The following is a 12,293-nucleotide window of genomic DNA, read 5'->3' as shown; positions in this document are numbered from 1 at the left end:
CACCAGAGAAGCTAATGACACCACACCAGAGAAGCTAAGTACACCAGAGAAGCTAATGACACCACAGAAGCTAATGACAGAGAAGCTAATGACACCACACCAGAGAAGCTAATGACACCAGAGAAGCTAATGACACCACACCAGAGAAGCTAAGTACACCAGAGAAGCTAATGACACCACAGAAGCTAATGACAGAGAAGCTAATGACACCACACCAGAGAAGCTAATGACACCACACTAGAGAAGCTAAGTACGCCAGAGAAGCTAATGACAGAGAAGCTAATGACAGAGAAGCTAACGGCACCAGAGAAGCTAACGACACCACAAAAGCTAACGACACCACAGAAACTAACGGCACCAGAGAAGCTAATGACACCAGAGAAGCTAATGACACCACACCAGAGAAGCTAACAACACCAGAGAAGCTAATGGTACCAGAGAAGCTAACGACACCACACTAGAGAAGCTAATGACACCACACCGGAGAAGCTAACAACACCAGAGAAGCTAATGACACCACACCAGAGAAGCTAATGACACCAGAGAAGCTAACGACACCAGAGAAGCTAACGACACCAGAGAAGGTAACGACACCAGAGAAGGTAATGACACTAGAGAAACTAACAACACCAGAGAAGCGAACGACACCAGAGAAGCTAACGGCCCCAGAGAAACTAACGGCCCCAGAGAAACTAACGACACCAGAGAAGCTAACGACACCAGAGAAGCTAACGACACCAGAGAAACTAACGACACCAGAGAAGCTAACGACACCAGAGAAGCTAACGACACCACAGAAACTAACGCGGCGTATAAACGTCGACAGACTGAATATTTATTGAACAAAGCTGCAGTTATATTATTAATAATGAACTTGTAATGTTTAATGAACAAACCTGCTCTGTGTAACCGAAGCTGAGGGTTGAAAACAGCGTCCAGTAGTTTCCGTTGTCGCTCGTTCTCCTCTTTTGATCGACAAAGTTCCTCCTCGTACTCTGCTATCGTTCTTTCAAACAGCCCAAATATCTCTCCATCAGCCGCAGTTAGTCGCTGCTTCAACAACGATCTCAGCATTTGGACGTTAGACATGTTCACACCTTAAAAACAAAGACACTCTGCTAACACCTGGGCTGCGTCCGAAAGGCCCAGTAGTATGGATTGTAGTGGCGATATTACACTCGAGCCAGTTTGCTCCTTCTTCTTCCTCTTTTGTTAAATTTCCGGCAGACTAGGCACGGTTTAATGCATTGCTGCCTCACACTGGAGTCTATTCGTCATTGCAGCTTCAGGCACTATTCCCTATATTTTACCATACAGGTTTGTTGTTAAAAGGAAGTGAACTACTTCCCTAGCGCTCTCCCTTTCGCCCAATCCAGTACCCAACACAGTTGCAAGTGAAAATGTTTTAATTCCCAACTTTTCTAGCTCTAGAAACAGAGTCCTTCTCTGCTCAGCATATGCTGGGCAGTGCATCATGACATGGAGCACTGATTCTGAGACTCCACAGTGTTCACACTTGCCATCTGTGTGTTTCCTCACCAATATCAACCCACTCGCAAGAGCACAGTGCCCCAGCCTAAGCCTTGTCAGCTTAATGTCATCTACTCGTGGCATGCTCACTCTCTTGCTAGATCGCACTGATGATTGGATGCTGAACAGTTTTCTCCCCCTCCTGTCTCCCTCCCACTCCTGCTGCCATTGCCGATGGAGTCTTTCATAAATAATGCTACGGCACTCCATTCCCCCAACGCCACCCTAACATCCACCTCATTCCTACCCAAACTTTCCTTGGCCGCCCTGTCTGCCATCTCATTTCCCTCTTCACCTACATGTGCTGGCACCCACATGAACCCCACACTACACCCCCTCCATTATCCACAGCTACAGTACTAGAAAAGCTCTCTCCCGCTTTCATCTGAATAGTCCGACCTACCAGAAACTCCCTGATCCAATTCAGCATCCTGCCCTGGACTCCTGCATCATACAAGTTAATCACCAGTCCCTCCTTCCATAACATGTCATATGCCCTCTCTATATCTAAAAATACAGCAACCACCACCTCTTTGTTCACCAGTGCTTTCTTAATATCTCTGTCTAATACCAGGACTGCATCCATGGTTCCCCGACCCAGCCTAAAACCACTTTGATGTGGGGAAAAGTACCCTCTCCGCTCTAAACAGTGCACTATCCGATCAGTAATCATTCTCTCCATTATCTGACATACAACTGCTGTAAGGGCAATAGGCCTATATGATCCAGGACTGCTGGCTTCCTTCCCGGGCTTCAGTATTGGAATGACCACTGCATGCTTCCACTCTACTGGAACTCCTTCCTCCCATACTGTGTTTATTAAGGCTAACAACTCATCTAATGCATTATCATCCATTTGCTTAAACACCTCATACCATAAACCATCTCTCCCTGGGGTGGTGTTTCGCCCTCGCCCTATTGCACGCTTCAACTCTTGCATAGAAAAGAACACATTTACCACATCACTATTATCTATATTTACCCCCAACTTATATCCTTCCTGCTCAAGCATCTGTTTTCCCCTCAACTGTCCTTCCCTTCCCACATTGCTATCACTGTGCACTCTCTGATAGGTCCTGACTAACAGATCAGCCTTCTCCTTATTGCTCACACTTTCTTCACTCCCTTCTACCAGCACAGGCATTGACTTTCCTCTGTAGTTCCCAGCCATTTTATGAATCATGCCCCAGACTTGCCCTACAGTTGTTTCTGCACCTATAGTGCCACAAAACTTAAGCCAACTATCCCTCCTAGCCTCTTTAATAACCTTCCTGGCCTTTGCTCTTAGCCTCTTGTACTCAATAACATGGCTCTCATCTGGGCTTCTCCTAAGCTGCCTATACGCTATATTGCGGGCCCTCACTGCCTCATTACAAGCCTTGTTCCACCACAGCACTATCCTCCTCTTTTTCCTACCCTCCTTCAATGGCACTGCCTTCCTAACTGCTTCTGTCACTATAGAGCAGAATGACATGACCTATTCCATTCCTCTGCACCTGAAGTGACAAAAATCGGTGCCTGGAATTGGGCCTGATGGCTCCCGACCTTGCCCTCCTTGTTCCTTCTAAAATGTCTTCTGTTTTCAATTCAGTATCTTAGGTTCAGCTGGCAGGTACTTAGAAAAACACTGGAGATAGGCAGAATCTGGTGCAATCGAGTTTATTGTGTTCACAGGCAACAACACAGACAAAGTCATGAGTCAGCCTCCGGAGGACGACTGAAAACCTGCTTTCAGCGCTCTGGCTTATATGCTGGTGGAGGTCGACGAGATCTCGACCCATTTCTGTAGTCCTTCCCATCTCGATCCGTTTTTACTGGTAGCAGACTTTGCCTTTGTTTCTGGCTCAAACTAGAATCTGCCACCAGTATTTCCGGACTCGCTCCCACTCTATTTTTTAAAAAACATGTGATCTCTGGGGACTCACATGCTACAGTCCCTCGTGTTCCCGTGTGATATGAACCATTACGTACACATTAAGCAGTACAGTCATTTGAGTGTGTGTGTGACCTCTCCCGTGTAATATAAACTCTTAAGTGCATTAGGCAGTACAATCAAGTGAGTGTGCTATCTTCATCACACAGCACGTGGTAACTTGTATGAGTGTCACCGTAAGTTCACAACATCATGTGAGTGCATGTCATGTGAGTGCATGTGCTTATCATTATACAGAGCGTGATAGGTTATATATGTCAATAAGAGTTCACAACTGAGATGTCACTAAGAGTTCACACCGTTATATTGCATATTACACATAAATGCAGTATTAGTTTTTGTAACAGTCTACACACAAACATGGTTATATAGCTATTTGTATCTTATCCAACCTACATAGTCTAACACTTGATGAGGGTTTTTTCTGGCTTTTACACTACACACCATGTTCACTCATCACATCTCCCAAACTTGCAGTGTGCTCTTTCCGAAACTTGTCCCAATCAGCTTTATGATAGTCATACCCTCTCACTGTGCTACCCTCCTCCACCTGCACACACCTGGCTAACTCAGATGATGCAAAAGTAAGGTCCAAGCATGACAGACTCCCATTTCCTACCTGAAACCTAGTCGCTCTACCATCATTCATCATCACAAGAGAGTGGTTATCCAAAAAGTCTTCAGTTACTGCACCATTCCTATCTTTTCTTTTACTGCCCCACAGAGGGTTATGCGCATTAAAATCTCCTGTCCACACCACTGGAGGGCGCACCTGACCCATTAACCCTTCCAATTTCTCCAAATCTAACTGGAGACATGGGTTGTAGAAATTAACCACTGAGAACCTACCTGAGGAGCTCCACATTTCCACCACCACACACTCAAAGTCTGATTTCACATCCAATCCCAAGAACCCTCTCTGCAGCCTGCACAACATTTCTCACCACATCAGAGTTACTTTTGGTCTGCTTGACCACACACAGTACCTCTACAACGAAGGCCAGGAAATTCACCTTGCTCACCACCACTGTCTCCTCTGTAGCATAAGCAACCTGTGGAGGCCCCCCTCTTTCTTTGCTTATTTCACCATCTTCACCACCTTTTCTGACCTTCCTGAGAGCCTCAGCATAAGACACCCCTTTGTTCACTTCTCTGTACTGCTGCACACTCTTAGCTTGCTTATACTTCTCACAATCTCGGCTCCCAGCAATGTGTCCTCCACCACAGCTACCACACTTTACTTCCCTTTCCTTACAGTCAAAGATCTCATGTTCGCCACCACACTTACACCACATCTCCTTACTCCTCGACAAGCAGCTGCAATATGGCCATATCGTTGACATTTATAGCACCTTAAGGGTGGCCTTCGATATGGGTACACTTTAAAGGACAAACACCCCAGAAACACACGCTCTGGGACAGCTTCTTCCTTAAACGTTAACACCGCAGTTGTTGAATCACACTTCTCTCCATCACGGAAGACCCTTATCCTATATGCATCACCGACATCCATCCCTTCAATTCCCCTGACTAGCTCCGCCATGGAGATTACAGCTGAAACCCCATAGATAACCCTCCTCAATCCACCAGCCCTACTTCCTGGGACAAATCCTTCAATTCGCTTCTTCCGTATCAACTGCAGAGAAACAGCTTTGGCCAACTGGGCTGCAGACTTACACAGAACAAGCAATTTCCCATCTGCCAAAATTCTTGCACCACCAATTTCACCCAGCTCTCCCTTCAAAGCCTTAGCAAGCTTTATAGGATTGAGAGACCTAAACCTTGACTGCTCCCCCTTCAAATTAAAGATAACTTTAAACTCTTCTGACTGACTACTGTCCATTCTCATTGTCTTTGCAACTTGTCTTCCATCTTCATCCTTACACTCTGAGTTAGATCTCTTCCTATTGTTCTTTCCCTTAGTCTCCCATCTCCCTTCTTCTTCATCCATTTCTTAACATCAACAGTAATTCACTTCCTTTGCTTAAAGCTGTGCAATTTAATTGAATTAATTCAGCGTTCCTCTGAATACAACGTTGGATCCGCTACAACTCCAAAAACCGGCGTCAACCGCCAGTTTGCTCGGCACAGTGTCGATCTTTTGAAGCGCAAGTGCTCCGAGGCAGTGTTTCGATCCCTGCTTCGGCACGCCCACAATCACGTGACTACCGGGAGTGAGGCCTCGTTACAGGCAGTCTTGAGGCTTTTCCAGTCTTCCATTTAGATGCAGTTCTAACACACAGCCAACAGATGTCACTCTTCTGACTGTATGAAATGCTTCGAAGCAGTGTGTCATTCTTGAAGCAGGTGTGTCAAAGTGGTTCCATGCTTCATGAAGCTTCGATTTTACCATCACTAGATTGTAGAAGACCAAATTAGTATGCAGTATGTCCGAAACCGTAGTAGGGAGGAGCAGTATGCTACCACCCCTACTAAACACGCCTACATTGTAGTATGATGGCAGAGCATACTGCAGGGCTACCAAAGAGCATGGATACCAAGAGGCGAAGCTCCGTTGAATTTTTGCCAACAGCCACTATGGGCGCTACGCCATTTTGGACTGTTGAGCTTGGACTGTTGCGCCCAGACAACATGCAAGATGTCAAGGAGAGAGGAGAAAAAAGTAAAAGAAAACAGTGTAGTGCAATTAACTGCAACAACTATCAGTGGAACACCCCGCACCTGGCCTTCCACCATTTCCCGAAGGATCCCGACAGGTAAGAACTTCTGAGGTGTAAGTTTTAAAGTGTTTTAATATCAATTTAATATGCCAGTTTTGGAGGGAAGATAACACTTTCAACATTTTCATGAATAAAATAATCAGAGTTGATCATCTCAGGGTCTTTTACACATATATAAACTTATTTCATGAATTTAATTTTAATTTAATGAATTATATGATTATATGTCACCTCATTACCCACAAAATCAGTTGTCGTCAGACAAGAGATTGTCAGTTCAGTTTGCTAAAAAATATGAAAAAATGTTTTCAAATTAATAATATACTCCCCAGATGAAAGAATAGAGTGAAACATCTCTTTCAAACTAAAAGTAGTGAATTTTCAGCAATATTTACTCTTATTTTGTGGTTTCTCAAAATGTGTCCCATGTTTTTGTCAACACCGTCAGATATATTTTAAAAGCAATAAAATCAGGCAACCACATGATCAACTATATTCCTGAGGACCCCCTCTTCTTCCCTCCAAATCTGTGACATGCAGCAGGGTCACTCAGGGTCCTGTAAGTTTGCAATTTTTTCCAATATTGTTACATATTTATTGATACTGTGACTGTCACAACCATGATATGTCAACACCGTCTCTTTGGTATAGAAAAGATTATATTAAATTATGACATGAATGCATACATTTTAAGTAAAGGTCAGCGGTAGCTAGCCATAGAGGGAAAACAAGATGGCTATGGCTATGGCTAAAGCTAACGGAACATTATGTAAAAGAGTAGTTTTTTGTCACCACCGTCAGACGTCAACACCGTCAGGTTTTCTGTCTGACGGTGTTGACATATAGTTTGACGGTGTTGACAAAAACCTCATTTAACCAATATTTACAGGTAACGAAATTATAATAATTATAATAATAATGAATTACATTTATATATGCTTTTTAGGACTGTGATTAAACATTACATTCATAGAAATTTCCCCCAATTTCATAATAATTCCATTAAACTCTGAGTTAACTTTTCTGTATTTTAGAATGCTATGGCTAGGCAGCAGCTGTGCAGGAACGAAGGAGAAGAAACAGGGAATACAAAAAAAAATGAAGAGAGAAAATATATAGTGAGGCAGAGTTAAAGGAAGAATACCTGATAAAGGAAAGGCAAAGATGACAGGAGAGAGCAGAGGATGGGAAGCTAAAAACTATCAGTGATATGACTGAAAGGGAAAGGAGGAGTAATAGAAAGGCTTGGAGACGTAAGCAGCAAGAATCAAGGGAATGTAAAAGAAAGGACCCAGATCACCCAGAAACTCCCCCACACAGTCCAGGGGATCATGACATACAAGAGCCAGGTCGGAGTAGGCAAGCCATAGCAGGGGAAAGGGAAAGAAAGAAAACAAGAGCAAGATACTCAAGAGAGATGAAAGAATTGAGAAATAAACTTGAAGGGGTAATAAACAATAGGAACAAACTGAAAAAGCGTTGGCGACGTGAGCAAACCAGGAATAAAAAAACACAAGAATCACCAAGAAAAAAAACAGAGCAAATGTTACAGGAAAGCCAAGTGAAAAACCCCTCTATCAAGAAAACCCTGCTGTTCCACAACGCTCTCATTCAAGAAATTAATCAAAACAAGCCTGCTCACAAGAACAAAAACTTGACGCTGTCAGGCAGGGTTCTGAAGAAATGTCGCCTATTACACAAAATAAACACTGCAATTTCTCAATTGTGGGATAAATAAAGGTGTATCTTATCTTATCTTAAATCAGTTTGGCCTAACGTATAACACACTGCGGAAGAGGAAGACTACTGACAAAAAACCTGCTTACATTCAAACAAGAACTCCGATGGTTCAGGATTTCTACCATAATGCTGCACGAATGACAACTGACAAACAGGACACAGTAACACAGAAGAAAGTAAAGCATCAGAGAATGATTCTGACTGACACAATGTTCAACCTCCACAGGGAGTTCATCAAGAAGGAACCAACTGTAACCTTAGTTACTCATCATTCTGTGCATTACGTCCATTTTATGTCACAGCACCAAGACCATCAGATCGCAAGACATGCCAATGCCAGCACCATGAAAATGCAAAGCTGATGCTTGAAGTCCTAACAGCAAATGGTATTGTAAAGTCTAGTGAATTGGAGGATAGTTTTGAACTTGTGTGTTGTTCTCAGACAAGCGAGGCATGTCTTCTGCGCTCCTGCACCCGGCGTCTCCACAAGCAAACACGTCCCACACCACAGCAGGAGTGCATCGATGTTTAATGGCAGCAGTGGGAACGAGTTCAGAACCAAACAGCAGATGGACTTTACTACAATACAAGACTTGTGACACACAGTGGCACGCTGGCAGAGCTCATCAAACTGTATGAGGACAAACTAAAGAGTGAAACAACACCACACGTGTGCTTGGTTCAGAACCAGTCCAGGGAATACAGGCGCATGATACAGAGCTGTAATGAAAGCACAGTGATTGTGCATGTGGACTTTTCTGAGGCATGGAAATGCAAATATAGTTCTGAGATACAGTCATGTAATTTTGTCAGAACCTCCCACAGCTCAATCTGCACACTGGCATGTACTACACAAAAGAAGTGAAAACACGGTTTTGTACAGTATCAGAATCCAAGCGACAGGATGCGTCTGCCATTTGGACACACATGGAACCAGTCCTCAGGGATATTCGTTTAAAGTTTCCAAATGTTGATACCATTCACTTTTGGTCAGATGGCCCCAGCAAGCAATACAAAAACAAGAAAAACTTCTTTCTCCTCTGCAGTGTCCCTCCAGCACTGGGTTTTCAGAGAACAACCTGGAACTTCTTCGCCACCTCACATGGGAAGGGAGCTCCAGATGGCATTGGGGGAACTGTGAAAAGGACTGCAGACTGCCTTCTACTACAGGGGAATGACATTGTGGAGGGCAAGATTTTTCATGAGCTGGTTGGGAAAAGCCTGTGCAGTACTCAACTCTATCATATTACTGAAGCTGACATGCAGACATGTGATGCACCCCTTTCTCAAACACTAAAACCTGTACCAGCAACGAGGAAAATCCATCAGATCACAACTTACGGAAACGGCATCCACTGCAGATCGTTGTCATGTTTCTGCAGTGAGCCACAGATGTGCCAGTGTTTCAGCCCAACAATATTTGAGTTGACTGAAAACACACATGCCAGGGTCCAGGCTGAGGAACATGATGGCTCTATTGCAGTGAGGAAGAAGAGGGGGCCTTTGGCAATGCTGATGGAGGAAATGGAGCGGGAGGAAATGGAGCAAGAACCCAAGAGTGGTCCTGATGGGACTATGACAGATATACCTGCTGGGGGGATTAATTGTGGTGATTGGCTTGCAGTCATATATGACCAACATTGGTGGTTAGCAAAGGCTGTCACTGTGGATGCTCAACATCAAGATGTTCAAGTGGAGTTTTTCCACCCCCATGGGCCCAACACGCAATTCCATCCAAAACCAGAAAAGGATATGTGCTTCATACCAGTTATACATATTCTTGTCAAACTGACATCACCGAGTCGTGCAAGCAGGACGAGGGAGATCTACCACCTGTCTGCTGAAGTCATGGACTTCATAAAGGAAAAACATATCCAGCATATGCTTCCCAATAAAGCTGACTGAAGTGGAGGAGTGAACAAGAAGAATGAGGGAATACTCAAAGAAGTGGAGAGAAAATGTACATAGTGAGGCAGAGTTAAAAGAGGAATGCCTGAGAAAAGAAAAGCGAAGATGGAATAACAGAGTAGAGAAGTAGCAGCAGGGTTCAACGCTAATGTTTTTTTTCCACTTGCCCGGTCGGGCAAGTTGGTCAGAGATCTACTTGCCCGAAGTCAGTTTTTACTTGCCCTATAAAAATTGATTAATTTAAGCGGCTATCAAATAACAAAGACTGCAGTTATTTTTATGTTATGTAATCTTTATTCACACTGTATTTATTAATTAAAACAACATATGTCATGTATTGTAGCTTAATTCCTACACAGATATGACAGGGCTTAAAGTGAAAAATTTGTCAATCGTTCTCCATCTATAATTTTGCGCCCTACTTGAGCCATGCCCACCTCTATTTATTTTTCACCCCTCTCTCCAGTTCTGCTGTATTAACACCGGGTTTAATATATTTTGCTTCCATCTCTCTGCCCTGCTCTACTCTACTTCAACGCTACTTAGCTCTCTCTCTACTCTACCAGTAGACTACCACATCCACCTGTTGCACAAAACGCACACAGCAGTGTTTCCCCTAGGATGGAGTTGTAGCAGCGGAGGTGAAGCACACGCATGAAAAATAATTTTCACATGCGTGAAACTTTTTTGTATGCTTGCAAAGCACAGCCTGCTGGGATGTTTCTATGTATCTACTGGCACCAGAAGGGCTCTTTAGGACTAAGTACATACAGTACATGTGTGCACAGTAATGAGCAGGTGAAATGTCTGTCTAGCTTACATATGAGGTGTCTCAAGATTTAGGAACATACAATTGTATTGAATATAATAAAGTAAAAAGTCACTTGACATCCTGCTGTTTTGTGCTATGACCTATTTAAGTGCTGGAAGTTGTTATTTATGTGACAACACCTGAACGCAACACAAGCTCTGCATGAGTGCCGTGCTACGCTGCTGTGCGAGCAGCGTGTTTGTCTGTGCGTAACAGCAGTCTGTTGGTTATTTACACACTGTCCATAACAATAACTTTGTCAGCTGACAAACTGCACCGGGCTCGGGGTCAGGTTTGGTCAGGAAAATGAGGCCCGAGCCGCTCTAGCGTGCTCACCTGCGTGTGTGGCGGAACTCTGCCGTGCGCGATACAGAGAGCAGATGAGAATTGTTAACGTGTGACCATGTAGAGACAGAAATGACACGATGGCATAACACCATAAATAGTATATTATGTTATTATATGAAGCGTCCGTCGCGCAAAATAATATCAATGTGGGCTGTGGNTATATATATATATATATATATATATATATATATATATATATATATATATGTACAGTATATATAAGAATATATTTGTGAAAAATAATATCAATGTGGGCTGTGGGCAGGACATTGTTACGTGTGCCTGTGACTTCAGGCAGAGACCGCTGCATCAGAGCTGAAGGAGCACATTTTAAAATACATTTATTTTATCAGTTAGTTACTATTTTTAGCAACTTGCTCGATTGGGCAAGTGAGTTGTTAGTTTACATGCCTGACCTTGAGCTTTACTTGCCCCGGGCAATCGGGCAATCCTTATAGTTGAGCTCTGAGAACAACTTAACTATTTTTGGTTCGTAACAAGTGTCAAACAATGTACTAGGGCTTACTTATTTTTCATAAAGTTTTATATTGACTGAAATTCTCTGGTCTCCTTCGAATAAACTCTCCCAACTAGTGCCCCTTAGTGTGATTCTACTGAGACTGAGAAGACTGATTAACAACACACTTGTGTTTTCTGAGTTGTTTACGCCAAGCAAATCTTTGGTCACAAACACTGCAGTGAAAAGGTTTCTCTCCAGTGTGAGTTCTCATGTGTGCTTTCAAGGTCCCTTTCTGTATAAAAGATTTTTGACAAACTGAACAGCTGAAGCACCTTTTTCCGGTATGCGTTTTCATGTGTACTTTCAGACTTCCAGATTGACCAAATCTTTTCTCACACTCAGAGCAGCTATATGGTTTCTCTCCTGTGTGAGTGCTCATGTGTTTCTTCAGATGTCCAGTTCGACCAAATCTTTTCCCACATTCAGAGCAGCTATATGGTTTCTCTCCTGTGTGAGTGCTCATGTGTCTCTTCAGATGACCTATTTGAGAAAATCCTTTCCCACACTCGGAGCAGCTAAATGGTTTCTCTCCTGTGTGAGTTCTGATGTGTAGCTTCAGATTTCCACGTTGAGGAAATCTTTTCCCACATTCAGAGCAGCTATATGGTTTTTTTTTACCACCATTCAAATCACTGACGGGGACTTTATCATTTTTAAGAGAGTTTAAACCTGACTGAGGTTCTCTGGTCTCTGTCCAATCATCACTGTCATCAGTCTCAGGTTCAGAAGACTCTCCAGTCTTGTCATGTGTCTCAGGTTGTAAATGTGTATCTGGATCTGAGTTCCTGGCTGGTTCTGGTCCTCCACAGTCCTCTCCATCAG

General features: G+C 43.4%; 1 protein-coding gene and 1 long non-coding RNA gene across 21 annotated transcripts in view; one reads left to right on the top strand and one right to left on the bottom strand.

Moving 5' to 3' along the window:
- Nucleotides 1-12,293, top strand: part of LOC126404393 (uncharacterized) — a 130,757-nt gene that overhangs the window by 93,857 nt on the left and 24,607 nt on the right. The window lies entirely within an intron of this gene.
- Nucleotides 1-12,293, bottom strand: part of LOC126404276 (gastrula zinc finger protein XlCGF57.1-like) — a 236,338-nt gene that overhangs the window by 204,395 nt on the left and 19,650 nt on the right. For 4 of the 19 annotated variants that reach the window (XM_050067386.1, XM_050067402.1, XM_050067401.1 and 1 more), the window contains exon 1: nucleotides 897-1,217. The exons of 13 other annotated variants lie outside the window; for them this stretch is intronic. In XM_050067386.1, coding sequence (XP_049923343.1) covers nucleotides 897-1,089 — 193 coding nt within the window. In that variant the 5' untranslated portion in view covers nucleotides 1,090-1,217. Of the gene's footprint in view, nucleotides 1-896; nucleotides 1,265-12,293 lie in introns of those variants that run through there. 2 more of the 19 variants (XM_050067390.1, XM_050067389.1) reach the window with 2 other exon arrangements.

This window comes from Epinephelus moara, chromosome 17 (assembly GCF_006386435.1).
Source record: "Epinephelus moara isolate mb chromosome 17, YSFRI_EMoa_1.0, whole genome shotgun sequence".
NCBI classification, from domain to species: Eukaryota; Metazoa; Chordata; class Actinopteri; order Perciformes; family Serranidae; genus Epinephelus; species Epinephelus moara.
Note: the sequence above shows the minus strand (reverse complement) of the source record. Positions and strands in the feature narration are given on the sequence as shown.